The 15,703-nt window shown below is 40.3% G+C and overlaps 1 protein-coding gene across 5 annotated transcripts in view; it reads left to right on the top strand.

The window, feature by feature from the left end:
* The window catches only part of ARHGAP6 (Rho GTPase activating protein 6), a 510,120-nt gene that overhangs the window by 426,008 nt on the left and 68,409 nt on the right, over window positions 1-15,703 (top strand). For all 5 annotated transcript variants that reach the window (XM_084643362.1, XM_084643363.1, XM_084643366.1 and 2 more), the window contains exon 3: window positions 10,253-10,324. In XM_084643362.1, the coding sequence (XP_084499488.1) occupies window positions 10,253-10,324 (72 nt within the window). The remainder of the gene's footprint in view (window positions 1-10,252; window positions 10,325-15,703) is intronic.

The raw sequence follows: 15,703 nt of genomic DNA, 5'->3' as shown, positions 1-15,703 counted from the left end.
AGGAGGAACAGCCTGGGGACATCTGTGGCTCAGAGCTTCGATTTTTCTTCTTGACTTTATGCCCCACATCCCCAAAACTTTAGCCCAGGGCCCTCTAGATGAAAATATTCACCTTCCGTCTGTGTTACAGCTGGCAGAGGTTTGAAAACTACTACATGGGGACTTTGCATTTCAGCAATATTAATCTAAATAAACATTGCAAGGAGGATTTATTAAAGTGCTGTTAAGGTCAGAAAAATGACAATGTAAAAATTGCACCATTTTACTCATCAGATTAGATCCATGTGTGTAGCCAGAAGCAAATCTGCTTTTTTTTTAGTGACCAACAGAAAAGTTTCTCACTCCAAAAACACTACAGCTATGGAAAAGTGTGGCAGTCTCTATTCTCTTTCATGCATTGTCAACAGAATTGTTAATTAACTTTCGATTTCAGAATCTTTATTCTAGGTGATGATGCACAAACCACAAGACTTTTGGTCCCTGGCTGGGTATTCAGGGCTGGCATACGGAAACAGAATGATTTTTAATGAGCAAATTTGGTATGGAAATCCATAAGAGAACAAACTTGCTTCATGAAACCATTTGTAGTCATTTTTCAGAGTAGAACTGCACTTTAAGTAAATCCACCCTATTTTTTTTTACAAATAAATTTACTTGTTTAGTAATATTCCATTAAATGAAAATTATGATGCTTACAGCTCCTATAGAGAAATATTAAATTGAATTTCCATATTTTTAAAATCACATATCCTTCAATTACAGATTTATCATCTTCTTTTGTTTTGAATAAGCCATGGGTATGATATTTATCTCCCAGATAAGTCCCCTCTGCACTGTATGAAAATAACTCTTTGTTGTAGAACAGACCTTGTTTTCTTCCATAAATGGACAAGAAACACACGTCTTACAGAAAAAGAAAGATGCCAAATAAATGAGTTTATTTCTTCACTCAGTAACCCCATAAGGAACAGAGAATATTTCCTTTGTTGAAAAAAGCTAAGAATTAAAATAATTGAAAGGATCTGTTGCACTCTGTGCGCATAAAAGAAAAATGCACTTCTTCCTTTTCTGCAAGTTTCTTTGCATGTGACCTACTGAGAAAGACTCGTCATATGGCTTATTCATACAGACCTTGCATAAGAATAATAGGAGTTGTAGGATCATATTCTTGTTTTAGAATTGCTTGAAGCTTATTATGATGGGAATAATTCCATCATATGAAATATCATACAATAGTTGTGAGTTTGTTTTCTCAGTAACATGACATGGCAGGCACTAATGCAGTTATCTTTTTACTGTATATTATTTTAATTAAAAATTAATTTCATATAATGGAGGGCTGTGCTAAGGCTGTATAGTATAATGACCTAAACTCCAGATAGCCAAGCCCTCCTGGATTTTAACCCCAGCTATGCTACTGACTTGCTGTATGATCTTGGGCAAGTCCCTTCAGGTTTGGTTGTGATAGCCTTCCTCACACTGAGTAATATCTGTAGTAGGAAGAGAGCCTGAGACATAAGCCCTTGTATTAGAGGCCTGGTATGAGACAGGACCTGCTCACAAAATTTGGCAAGAACAAGGCTGATATTGCAGAAATACACATTCCTAAGAAGTGCTAGAGACAGAGTACTCACACAAACACATCCCAATATCAAGTGGTACCAGAAAACCCTGATATCAAGGATGGTACTAAAACATTCCCCAAGGATAACAGGAATGCACTGACCCTTCGTAAAAGATAAGATCAGGATGACAGTACATAATAGAGATATTTTGATCGAACCAGCATGTCCAAGACGATGGGTGATTACTAGTGATGTCAGGGAGCAGTAACTAGGTCAAAGGGGCAGTACTAACTTGTTTGTGTTGGGGTATAAAGATGTATCTCAGAGAGAGTAACTTTGTCTGGCCTTAGGGAGGAACGGAAAGTCCCGCCGTTCACTGAGTTGGTCCCTTGTTATGGGCATACATGTCTTAGTGGTCCAGCAGAGTCTGTAGGATACTAGTACCATGCTTTGGTGACAATAAACCTGGCTGGGTGCCTTCGTCCCTTAACAGATCTTGTGGTCATTGGGCGGTTCGCTCAAGGTCTGCCGTGCCAGCTGTCTGCGCAGGGCTGGGGCGGCACACAGAGTGAACACATGCACACAGCCAAACACCTATCAACATCTAACCACAATATCTTACTTCTCAAAAAGGCCTATTGATTTCCCTAACGAGTAAAGTACTACTCAATTTGAGTAAGAGTAGCAGAATCTGAATGTTAGGGTATGTCTACATTGTAATAAAACACCTATGGCTGGCCAGTGTCAGCCCAAACATCCTGGAACCCGGGTCCACCCTATTTCACTGGGTTCCAACCTAGGGCCATTCAAAACAGTAAATCTATGCATGGCCTAGGGTCTGGTACTTTCATGCGTGTTCCCTGGGTCACTTCCTACTCTTTTTCCAGTCTCTGTCGTCACCACAAATAGGTCTTGGGATCCCTCCTGGGTTCCTCTCTGGTCTGTCTCTGGAACCCCTTCTCCTGACAATAGCAAGTCATCACTCTCGGCTCTCTGTGGCTTGGCTGTGAGGCCCAGTCCTGGCTGTTTGGAGTCCTGGCAGCTTCTCGACAGGAGGCTGCTGTACACAACTTTCTCCTCCTTGGTCAACCCAGATTGAGTTGAGCCACTCCCTTGTGAATGCTCCCTCTAGTGGGAGCATTGCCAACAGAGCTGAGGAGGCGTGGCTTCCTGTGTCCAGAGCAGCTCCTTAACCCTTGCCTCGCCAGTGTGGGGCTGATACACTCTGTCACAGATACCCAGAGATAAAATTGTTTAATCAACTTTGTAGTCTACAGATTTTTTTCAGATGCTTATAATTTTGTCTAACATTCACTTTTTAGGCATAAATTTCCCATGTTTCCAAAAATAGGAGTCTGAAGTTAGGTTCCTAAAACCTTATTTACAGCCTAGTCCAAATTCCATTGACTTCAATGGAAAGACTCCAGTTCTCTGCAGTGGCTTTGGTTCAGAACCATAGGTGACTTGATTTTCAAAAATGCCAAGAACCCAACAGCAACCATTGGCTATAATTGCAGCTGCTTTTGATAAAGCACTTTTGATAAAGAGGTCACTTATTTAGATGTCTCAATATGGACTAGTCAGCCTGGCTTAGTCTCTTATTTTTCAAAATGGTGGCCTTAGCATGTATGTTGGACAGTGAACACATAGAATTGGGTAGTGAATGAAGCAGAAAGATGAAAAATAACAAATATTGAACAATTGATTCATTTGTTTGCACCTTCTGACCTGCACATTCACTGAGGTAGGAATTCTGCAAAAAAGTGGTGGTATAATTAATGACTCTCATAATGCAAGAGCGCATGGGAATAAAATTAAGCAGGCATCCTTTATTTTGTCATTTCCTGACTTTTTTAAATACTTCACCTTGCAACTCTAGTATTCTTTTAATTTAGCTTTTTAAATTAATTTAAATTAATATATCATTGACAAAGGGAGCATAGAAATAAAATATGCTGAAGGCTGGGTGAGGGTGGGGTTAGCTTTGTGGTTTAAGCACCTTCTAACCACAGGTTAGAATACTAAATGATATTTCATTGTAGATAGCACTACACTTGCAAATATTAGCTAATTAATCTTCAAAGCACTACAGTGAGGAGAATGAGTAAATTTTGCTTGCGGGTAATAATACTTGCCTATTTCTCGGGAATGCTTTGAGGATTAATTCTATTCTCAAAGCACTATACATAAAATAAGCAAAGTACTACATAAATACAAAAAATTATTATTTGTTGTTATTGGATTGGAAAATATTAAGGTTAAGATTTCCAAAGCTGCCTAAATGTGCTGAGTCCTTAAGTAGTTACAAATATTTCCAGAATGCCTTATACCTGACATAACCAAAATGCATGCAGCAGAAATCGCTACCAAAAATATTTACATATTAAATAGATTTGATTTAATCATGTGTTCTGGTGGGAAAAAAATCCATTCCCCGTCCTCTTGGCTGCACAGAGCGACTAGCATCAGATTCTTCAATAAGATTCTCAAGTGTCTTTTCCATCTGTCTCACTTGAACCTTCACACTTTATTTTCTTGTCTTTGAGGCAGATCCTCAGCTATTGTACATGTTCATAGGTCCAATGATGGATCTATGGTCAGTGATCCCTCAAAATTCGAGGATGATTGTCTTCATAAAATGATAGCCAGTTATGATTGGTGGAACTGCAGGTAACTAATGAGGCCATTCTGGGATCCACAGAGCTTATCGAAGTTGGAACAGACATTTCCTCGTGGATGGTGAGGATTTAGATTGTTGAAGATCTAGATTGGGCTACAGCGTGTTCTTTCCTCCTTTCCCATTTCTCCATTTCCTGTTCTCTTTGTTGGGTCTCAAAATGTTGGGATCCTTCCCTCAAGATCCTTCTACATTTTTTGTCAGATGAAGGCTTGGGTTTCCTATGAGTTTATGGCAATGTTGCATTTCTTCATGTTGGCTTTGAGGGTGTCTTTGAAGTGCTTTTTTTGCCCTCTCCTCATCCATTGGCCTTGACTCAGTTTTGAGAACATGACCTGCTTCAAGAGTCAATTGTTTGGCATTCAAAGAACATGACCAGCCAACAGAGTTGGTGGCGAATGATCATAGCTTCAATGTTGAAGATTTTGGCTTGGGACAAAATGCTGCAGTTGGTGCATCAGTCATCCCTCTTAATTCAGAAGATATAGTGGAGGGATTGATGGTGATTTGGAGCTTGTTGGTGGAGCACTTTAGTTTTGTTAAGTATCAGAGGGGTAACAGTGTTAGTCTGTATCCACACAAACAACGAGGAGTCCGGTGAGAATGGGATTTTTACCCACGAAAGCTTATGGCCAAATAAATCTGTTAGTCTTTAAGGTGCCACCGGACTCCTTGTTGTTTTAGTTTTGTTGAGTGTGAGGCCTCATTGGTTATAGGCCTCAGAGAGAATGTTGACTGTTTTTTTGAAGATCTTCTGAGTGGGTGCACAGAGTACAGTCATCTGCATATTGGAGTTCAGTGACTGATTTAGTGAAAATCTTTGTCTAGGATTGGAGGCAACTGAGATTGAAGAGCTTGCCATCCATTCTATACTGGATGTCAAGTCTGCAGGTGAGCTAGTCAGTGATGAGAAGGAGGGTTGGAGTGATGACACAGACTTGCTTGACTCCTGTCTTGACTAAGAAGGGGTCCATTTTGGATCCATTGCTAATGACCATTGCAGACATGTTGTCATGGAGGAGTTGGGGGATGGCAACAAATTTTGGCAGGCATCGAAATTTGAGGAGCCATCTCCACAGAACCTCATGATTGGTGGAATCAAATGCTTTCATGAGATTGATGAAGGCCCTGGATAGAGGACAGTGTTGTTTGCAGCACTTTTCCTGAAGCTGGCAGGCAGTGAAGATCATGTTGCTGGTACTCCAAGATGGTCTGAATCAACATTGTGATTCTGGAAGCTGATTTCCTCAGCAATGGGGAACTGTCAGTTGAGGAGAATTTTGGCAAGGATCTTTCCGGAGGTGGACTACAGGATGATTTCTCTGTAGTTTCCACATTCTGATTTGTCTACTTTCTTGAAGATGGTCACAATCATGGCTAAAGTTGGCTGGGATTGCTTCTAAATTCCAGATCTAGAGGATTAGGGTATGAAGCTGACAAGCCAGTTCTTCTCCCTTGAAGATTTCGGCAGGGATTCTGTCAGCTCCAGATGCCTTTCATCTGTTTGATGGCTTTCTTTATCTTGTTCAGCGCTGATGGAGTTCTAAGGTTCTCCTTGCTGGGATGTTGAGGGATTAAATCGAAGATGAAGATTTCATCAACATTGGAGTTACAATTCAGGAAGTCTTCAAAGTGTTCCTTTTATCGTCCATTGATCGATTTTGTTGTCCTTGAAAATGTTGGCTCTATCCCTGGAGAGAGAGCCCGTGGGTGCGACATCTGTAGAGTGGTTTGGTAGCATTGAAGAATCCGCATATGTCATGGGTGTGGGCGAGTTGTTGAATCTCCTTCACTTTGATCTCCCACCACTTGTTCTTCATTTCATGGGTTTTCCTTTATGTCCATCATCAATTCAAAGCTGAGGTTCAAAGGAAAGGAATGGACTTATGACCAACACTACCAGATGAGTATCTTTCCCCTGGTATTCTAAAGCTTCTTTCTGTTGTCCAAGGATGCACTCTTCTAAGGACTCTGCTCTGTATTCTCTTTCCCCCGCCATGCTGGTCCTTTATTCTGCTGCAAACCCCTCCTCTGGTCCTGACAACTTGTGCACTATGTCCCAGCTTGCAAAGGGACATGCACAAAGATGTAGATGCTAAGGCTCACTCATGTGTAAATTGGGGCTTTGCATGCATACATACATTTGCATGTGTTCAATCCTGATTTTTTATGTGCAGCAGGTGTTACTCGTGCATTTTTTTAGAATCTTGCCCATATTTCTTATGCCAGTGCTTGACACTGCTTTCAGTTGAGTGTACTGGGAGTAAAACAGCATTGCTCTAAACATGGTCCTTTTCATAATGTTATTTGGGCAGGGAGTGTGTCTTTTGGTTGTCTGCAATGCTATTATAGAATGTCTAAAATGTAGAGATACTAAAAACTGTGGACATTTATAAAAGAAAAAAGAAATGCACATGGGGGATATCTCCAAATCTGGGCCAAATTCTGAACCTGAGTTGAATTATTTCTGATTTATACTAGTGTAATTGAGAGTAGAATTTGACATTTTATTCTAAAATATGTTATACTTTTTTGTTCTTAACAGGGACAGTATTCAGGCTTATTTTTGAAAGTGTATAAAAATAGCTCTGTCTAACTAATGGTAGTATGAATAATACTGTTATATGGTAACATGACTGCTGAATAATCCTAATCATAAAACCTGTTTGTGAAATTGCTTTGTGTAAGAAAACATGCTGAGGCGATATTTGTTGCTCTTGCTACAATGAAACAAATATAGTATAAGTTTTCTTTTGTGTATTACAAAAACAGCATGTTAAGAGTAAACATGCATTAATCACTAAGCAGAGTAGTGCATACATTCAATATAGGTCTATTATATTTCTTTGATATTAGAAAACAAAAAGTGACATGTTAAAGTAGGTACATAACTTAACCTAGAGTATTGAGTTTATACCTGTTATAGTGTCATTTTTGTTGACTTTTCATTATATTCTTAAGAAAATAATGGCAGCCAACCGTTTGAAATAGTTGAGTCAAGAAGAAACCTGCCTACCCTGCTACATGAACTCTTCAGTGCCTAATACCCCATAGAATTTTTTTTTAAAATGTACTATGTTGAAACAGTTGTTCTTCTAAAATTCTTATCCATCTGAACTGAGCTGGACATGCCATACACAGATGGAAAGCTTGTTGTCTGAGGAATTTCGTTTTTGAAGTTGGTCAATTAGCAACCATCTGACATGACTACCAGAATTCTTACCTGAGTCTTGTTTTTCTCCCCACCTGTCCCCAAGATATTAGCTGTGTATCAGTGTAACTGAAATATAGCCCCATGACTAAAGGTGAAGCGTAAGTAGTAGGATTGTGGAATCTGCTTTTCACTTGTCTAACAGTAACACCTAATACTTAGGCAACTCTCTGCTAGGCAACTCTCTGACACCACATTCTATAGGCCATTAACCTCTGATCCCACTGAGGGGTACCAAAAGAAACTACACCATCTGCTCAAGAAACTCCCTGAAAAAGCACAGGAACGAATCTACACAGACACACCCGCTAGAGCCTTGACCAGGGGTATTCTATCTGCTACCCAAGATCCATAAACCTGGGAATCCTGGATGCCCCGTCATCTCAGGCATTGGCACCCTGACAGCAGGATTGTCTGGTTATGTGAACTCTCTCCTCAGGCCCTACTCTACCAGCACACCCAGCTATCTTTGAGACACCACTGACTTCCTGAGGAAACTACAATCCATTGGTGATCTTCCAGAAAACACCATCCGAGCCAGTATGGATGTAGAAGCTCACTACACCAACATTCCACACAAAGATGGACCACAAGCCGTCAGAAACAGTATCCCTGATAATATCACGGCAAACCTGGTGGCTGAGCTTTGTGGCTTTGTCCTCATCCACAACTATTTCAGATTTGGGGATGATTTATACCTTCAAGTCAGCGGCACTGCTATGGGTACCGCATGGCCCCACAGTATGCCAACATGTTTATGTTTTCAGCTCTCATCCCCTAGCCCCCCTACTCTACTTGTGCTACATTGATGACATCTTGATTATCTGGACCCATGGGAAGGAGGCCCTTGAGGAATTCCACCATGATTTCAACAATTTCCACCCCACCATCAACCTCAGCCTGGACCAGTCCACACAAGAGATCCACTTCCTGGACACTACAATAAAAATAAGCGATGGTCACATAAACACCACCTTATACCGGAAACCTACTGACCACTATACTTACTTACATACCTCCAGCTTTCATCCAGATCTTGGGAGACAGACCAGTCCTCGCTTACAGACAGCCCCCCAACCTGAAGCAAAGACTCACCAGCAACCATACACCCCACAACAAAAACACTAACCCAGGAACCTATCCTTGCAACAAAGCCCGATGCCAAGTCTGTCCACGTATTTATTCAAATCACACCATCATAGGACCTAATCACATTATCCACGCCATCAGGGGCTCGTTCACCTGCACATCTACCAATGTGATATATGCAGTCATATGCCAGCAGTGCCCCTCTGCCATGTACATTGGCCAAACCGAACAGTCTCTACACCAGGGGTCTCAGACATGCAGCTCGCAGAATTATTTCCTGTGGCCCACCGTAGCTCCCTTCATCTGCTGCCCCCCAAGCGTGCCACGTCCCTGCTCCTCCGCCTACCTCTCAGCGCTTCCTGCAGCCAAACAGCTGTTTGGCAGTGCTTAGGACTTTCCAGGACAGAGGGGGGAGGAGTGGGGATGCAGCGTGCTCAGGGGAGGAGGCGGAGAAGAGGCAGGGCAGGGGTAGAGATTTGGGGAAGGGGTTGGAATAGGGACAGGGAGGGGTGGAGTTGGGGTGGGGACTTTGGGAAAGGGGTTGGAATGGGGGCGGGAAGGGATGGGAAGAGGTGGGGCAGGGGCGGGACCTCACGGAAGGGGTGGAGTGGGGGCAGGGCTGGAGGCAGATTGGGGAGCTTTTGTATCTTTGTTTGAAAAGGTGTCCATGATGTGGCCCTCGGGCCAATATACTAGTCCTCATGTGGCCCTCGTGGTGATTTGAGTTTGAGATCCCTGCTCCACGCAAAAGAATAAATGGACACAAATCAGATATCAAGAATTGTAACATTCAAAAACCAGTTGGAGAGCACTTCAGTCTCCCTGGACACTCAATAACAGATTTAAAAGTGGCCATTCTTCAACAAAAAACTTCAAAAACAAACTTCAGCGAGAAACTGCAGAGCTGGAATTAATTTGCAAACTTGACACCATCAAATTAGGCCTGAATAAAGACTGGAGTGGCTGGGTCACTGCAAAAAATAATTTTTCCTCTGATACTCACACCTTCCTGTCAACTGCTGGGAGTGGGCCACACCCACTATGATTGAATTGGCCTTTTTAGCGCTACACAAAGTAATTTTCCCTTTGTTGATATTCACCCCTTCTTGGGTGAGGGAACTATTGGGAAAGGGCCACATCCATTGAATTGGCCTTGTTAGCGCTGACCCCCCCCCCACCCAATTTGGTGAGGCAACTCCCATCTTTTCATGTGCTGTATATTTATACCTGCCTACTTTTTTTCACTCCATGCATCTGATGAAGTGGGTTATATCCCACGAGAGCTTATGCCCAAATAAATGTGTTAGCCTCTAAGGTGCCACAAGGATTCCTTTTTGTTTTTACTGATGCAGACTAACATGACTACCCCACTGAAACCTAATACTTATGTATCATTTGAGATCTTTCCATTGTGCAAACTGGTATGTGGGTGGATGTGCATACTATGATCCCACCTCCTCCATAGACCCTCTTAGGAGCACAGAACGGAAGAGTCTCGGTGTTCCCCTGAACTCAAGGATTGTGACTGTCCCTGGCATTTGTCTCACACACACACACACAAACACACACACATACCTCCTTATACCCTTTCCTTTCTCAGTATGCCCAATCATGTGTGATTGACAATTTAACCCTATATATTCTAGTTTATGGATAATGCTACTTTAACTATTCTTTCTCCTCACATATTTCTTTTTCTTTCTCTTATAGATGGACAAAAGAGGAAAAAATCCTTAAGAAAGAAACTGGACTCATTAGGGAAGGAGAAAAACAGAGATAAAGGTACAGTGAAGATTAAAGACGTACATATTTATCTAATAGCTGTACATTTTTATGAGATTTGTATTCTGAAATGTGTATCTTCTGCAATAGGACTGTGTTACCTAAACTGATACATTACCTAGTCATTTATTCTCCAATGGAAAAAATACTATATTTTATATTGTATTTTTTTTGTCACTGCCATAATCTAGCTGCACTGTGCAACATTAACTTTTTTTACGCAAGCAACCTTTTTACCTAGCAAACGGAAATTATTGTTATTGTTTAAAACATGGCAAACTATCATTGCTACTATACAGTCAGTTTCAAATAAGTTCAGGGTGACACATGTATGGCCAAATTTTTGAGGATACCTCAAACCAGACTCTAAAGTTGCACCCACACTTTTGTGCTTTTAAATAATTGTGTGTCTAACATTGCAGTCACTGTTTTAGAAGAGGCTCCAGAAAAGTTGGCCTGGAATCAAAAACTATAGTTATGAACGAGAATTAATGGCATTTAGCATTCTGACACCAATGTTGATATACTAATTAACTGCAAGAATGGAGTTTTGAAATGACAGTTTGTAACTAATATAGCTACTGAGCCAGTGTAATTTTTTGACTGTTTGTGCATTTCTAGAAAGGGCACGTTTGTTTCAGTTTGTTTTGTTCGTTTTTTAATGACTCATCAATAAAGCTCCATGTTGATCTGAAACGTTTGTGAATAAATGCTATAATTAAGCTTTATCACATTAAGATTGCTGATAAAGATCAGGAAAAAATGAAATGCCCGTGGTCATGTTTATTTTTAAAGATTTTTGTAATAGTTTTTCCAATTGAGTTAGGTGATTCAATAGCCTAACTAAATTATGAGCATTATTTGCTGAATAAGTTAATACAAATACACTTAATTTTCCTTACCTCACGTCAAATTTCCAGCTTTTGGCCTTATTTATTTACCCATATATTTAATTGCCATACTTTTTCAGGAATTTCTTAAAACCAAAATTCAGCTTTAAAATACAATTGAACAGATTATAGTGCAATGCAGACTATTACATGCTACAATAGAGTGAAGTATTAATTTATTTCAGTTTTATTTTTCTTATGATTTCCTCACAGACTTGGAGTTCTTCTATTCATTGAACTATTCAGCACCATATAGAAGCAGTCTGCACACACACTAAATACAGCACCCAGGTAGAGGCAGTTGCGCCAAAAGACTATCATCCAACAAGGTCTTGGTGGTACATGGAAAATGAGGGGTCTCATACTCCACTGAATCATGGATAGTTGATGCTTTATAAACTGTTGCATTCAACAGCATGAACCTAAGACTAGGTTACTTGCCTGCAAACATCCTTAGGCTCTTGAGAACTAACTACTTGTAATTGGAACTTGGTTTAAAAAAAATCTGTTGACGATTCATCTGGCAGAATAGAATCCAGCTTACTCTCCTGCAGCTGTGTTGCTCTGGAGTGATAAGAGAAGAAAAACTAGTAAAACCTTACGTTTGTCACTAAGGGAACAGATGTAACATTGAACACACAGAGGCGGCGGGGGGACGGGATCAAATACAGTAGAGAACTGTGTTAAATGTAAACTACTAAAAAATAAAGGGAAAGCAGAATTTTTCTTCTGTGTAGTAAAGTGTCAAAACTGTATTAAGTCAATGTTCAGTTTAAGCTTTTTAAAGAACAACCATAATGTTTTGTTCAGAGTTATGAACATTTCAGAGTTACGAACACCTCCATTCCTGAGGTGTTCATAACTCTGATATTTTACTCCTATGTTTTATTTTACTCTGATACTTTACTCCTTTTTGAACAAAGAATAACCATATTTTTAATTATTTCTTTCAGTGTGTGCTACCTTGCACTTAACTGCAGTAAATTTAATTATCCATCATGTTGCTCAGCTTGCTAGTTTTTTCCCCTAGTCTTCTTTAGTCTTGAGTAAACTAATTTAGTTTTTTTGAGAAAATTCTATTTGCTATTCATCCCATTTTCAAGATAGTTAATAAGCAGATAGTAAATAACACTGATTCTAGAACTGATTTGTGACATGCTTTACCATAAACTCCTTATGCACAAGGAACTGACCACTTGTTCCTAAACTCTGTCTTCTGTCTCTTAACCAGTTTTGAATGTGTGGTAGGATTTTATTTTCCATCCTAGGATTTTGAGCGTCTCTTGAGAAAATCTTTATTTACAAGCTTTTTTGAGAGTCTAAGGACTTGACTATGTCTGTATAGTGCATTAGTGTGCACCAGCTGGGATTCAAATTCCACTGTACACTTCTGTGTGGACCCTGCTGGTGCACACTAAAAGTTCTCTAGTGTGTGTTGATATAGGTCACAGTACTATGTCAATGTGCAGTAGGGAACTTTTAGTGTAGACCAGCAGTGTGACACATTAGTGCACATTAACACACCATGTAGACAAGCCCTAAATAAATTGCACCTACTTGTTCTCCTTTAGTCGGTGTACTATTCTCTAGTTTAATAACTGATCGTAAACATGAATTATCTATTTTGATAATGGTTCAATTACTTCTATAGTACCATCAAAAACTTTTGTTTTCTAGAATTCTACTTCCAGAGCTATTTCAATGCCTTCTTTCTTTCTTTCTTTCTTTCTTTCTTTCTTTCTTTCTTTCTTTCTTTCTTTCTTTCTTTCTTTCTTTCTTTCTGTTTATTATGAAAAGATAGCTTCTCACTTTTGTTACATGTAAATGCTTACCCTAGGATAACTCTTTCCCCCATATTTCACCATGAAAAAGATTATTTAAGCAATATCATTTTGTTTCTTTGCATCACTCCAGCCTTTTAAAATGTTTCTTTATTGTGTAAAAGTTTATTTCATCCAATCACTGACTCTGGCAGGCTCTTACAGTACTGCTTAGATACTTATGAATATTTTTTCTATCTATCTATCTATCTATCTATCTATCTATCTATCTATCTATCTATCTATAAGGTATTTGTTCTTAAGATTTTTTTTTTTTAGCTGTAGCATGTTACCTGCCAACAATTTCCATTCTGTTAGCATCTCTTAGGCTGGATTTTTGTTTTTTATTGGACGTGGTTTTTTGAATGCATCTTGCTATGTAGGGCTGAATCATTACCATAAGCAAAGGGCAACATATTGTTTCTCTTATTCCTTCTTGTTTTTACTTACTTCCTGGTATTCTGTAATACTTATAATAACTTTAACTACACATTTTTACCTGTTTCTGTGCTGATTCTATGGATTTTAATTTCTTATTTTTTCCCTTTGGGCTGAAGGCTAGGACTATAACAGGGTTTAAAAGAGAACAGGATAAATTAATGGAGGTTAAGTCCTTTAATGGCTATTAGCCAGGATGGGTAAGGAATGGTGTCCCTAGCCTCTATTTGTCAGAGGTTGGAGATGGATGGCAGGAGAGAGATCACTCGCTCATTACCTGTTAAGTTCACTCCCTCTGGGGCACCTGGCATTGGCCACTGTCGGTAGACAGGATACTGGGCTGGATGGACCTTTGGTCTGACCCAGTATAACCATTCTTATGCACTTACGTTTAAAACTTGTCTCTCCTAACACCCCTTTACCCTTCCAAATACTCTTATCTTGAAGTTTAATATCAGAAGCCTATATGTTCCACTCCTGCAAAAAATAACATACAGGGGAACAAACGTGTGGGAAAAATATCCTGTTCTACATGAGCCACAGAGTTCCTATTTTCCCTTCTTCCTTCAGAGGCTGCTGGATTGATGGAGGTGGCAGATAGGTAGGCAATAATGTAGACAAAGGGAGCAAAGGGCCAGGAGACCATAAGGATCCTGGTCCCAGCTCTGGAGTGTGTTCACCTGAACAGAAGGGTTCTGCACTGCACTGCTCTGCAGCTCCCCCCAGCCTACAAGAACAATAGCCATCCCCATCTCTTGCATGATGTTTATTTAACAGGCCTTTCTACCATTTATTTTATAAAGAGAATGTCTTCCAGTACCGGGCAACTGATTCAAAACAAAAATCCACTCAGCTCTGTGGATGTGGGCATACTCACACAAACGGGTTATGACCACTCACTCATTCACAGTTACTTGTCCCAAGTTCTCCTGCGACTAGTGACCCAGCTGGCTTGCCTAAGAGATTGGGCTAGTAGCTTTGTTCTTCAGGGCTGAGAAGGGGTCAAAGTTAGGGCAAGTAAGGAAATAACAAAGGTAGAGCAATGTGTCAAGGTTTCCAGAATACTCATTATGGGCTAGATTATGGCTGGCCTTTATGTCAGTGCAAAGAGCCTTCCCTTCCCTGGAGCATCCCCTGTGCAGAGCCTGCCTCAATAGCAGACCCTGCACTTTGAGGTGCCCAAGGACAGTTACCTCTGTGTTTCACCAGGGATGAACAGTACCTGAAAAGGAGTAGCGAATGGAAGGGAGAAGGTGGGGCCTTGCTCCCTGCCCTCGGGTACTTCTCCCTCTGGGCTAGCCATTAGGGCAGGGCAGGCACACTGTGGGAAGCAGGCTTGGAAAGGATTGTTTTTCCAAGAAGTGCATCCTCTCCTTGATTTCTCCCAGATGGTGCATCCCTGCACTATCCTCAACAAATTGCTATACCCTAGAGGTACAGTCTAGCTTCATCTATCAAAGGGGCATAATAATACACATTGTACAGGGGTATTGTGTGATTTAATCACTGATATTTCAGGATCAGATCTTGTTCTACTCACTTAACAGCAGATTATATCTATCTATCTATCTATCACTTCTGCATGAGTGAAAGTATCAGTAGCCTGATAAATCCCAGTGTTTTCTAAAGTCATCACATTCTCTTCTCCATCTTCTTGTATTTATAGTCACTCTGGCCATCTAAGCATTTTCCAAACATTCTGTTTTGCTGCTGACAGTGAGAGTGCTAGTCTGGGGGAGTAATAAAATGTCAGCGTTGGTCTGAATGGGATGCCTGGCATGCTGACAGCTGAGATCCTGTTCCCTTACAAATTCACTTCTAATTTTGATGACAGGAGAAACAGCCATTCATCTGTCTTTAGACAGTGATATGGGTGTTAGTTTAAGCATCCCTTCTTTGACTGTACACCCTTGCATTCCAGAGATAGATGCCTCTTCAAAAGGATTTCTCCTGCAAGATTTTATCAGTGAGCTGATTCCTCGCTCCCTCTCCCACAGCCTCCTCTTAAAAACAAATAGTGAAGTATTTTCCTTGAACACTAACTAGAACCACATAATAAAATTCAGAAGGTACGTGCATGGTGACATCATTGCGGGAGTTTAAGTCTTTGGAATATGGTATGATCATTTTGTTTTATTTTAAATATTTTATGCTTTCAGAAAACTCTAGAGATGGACCATGAAACTTTTAAACTTGGTTTGTTCAGCAACTGAGAATTATCCAATTTGCCT

The sequence above is a fragment of the Lepidochelys olivacea genome, assembly GCF_965140295.1.
Source record: "Lepidochelys olivacea isolate rLepOli2 genome assembly, chromosome: 1".
NCBI lineage: Eukaryota > Metazoa > Chordata > Testudines > Cheloniidae > Lepidochelys > Lepidochelys olivacea.
The sequence above is the reverse complement of the archived record's forward strand: the minus strand, read 5'-3'. Positions and strand labels throughout refer to the sequence as shown.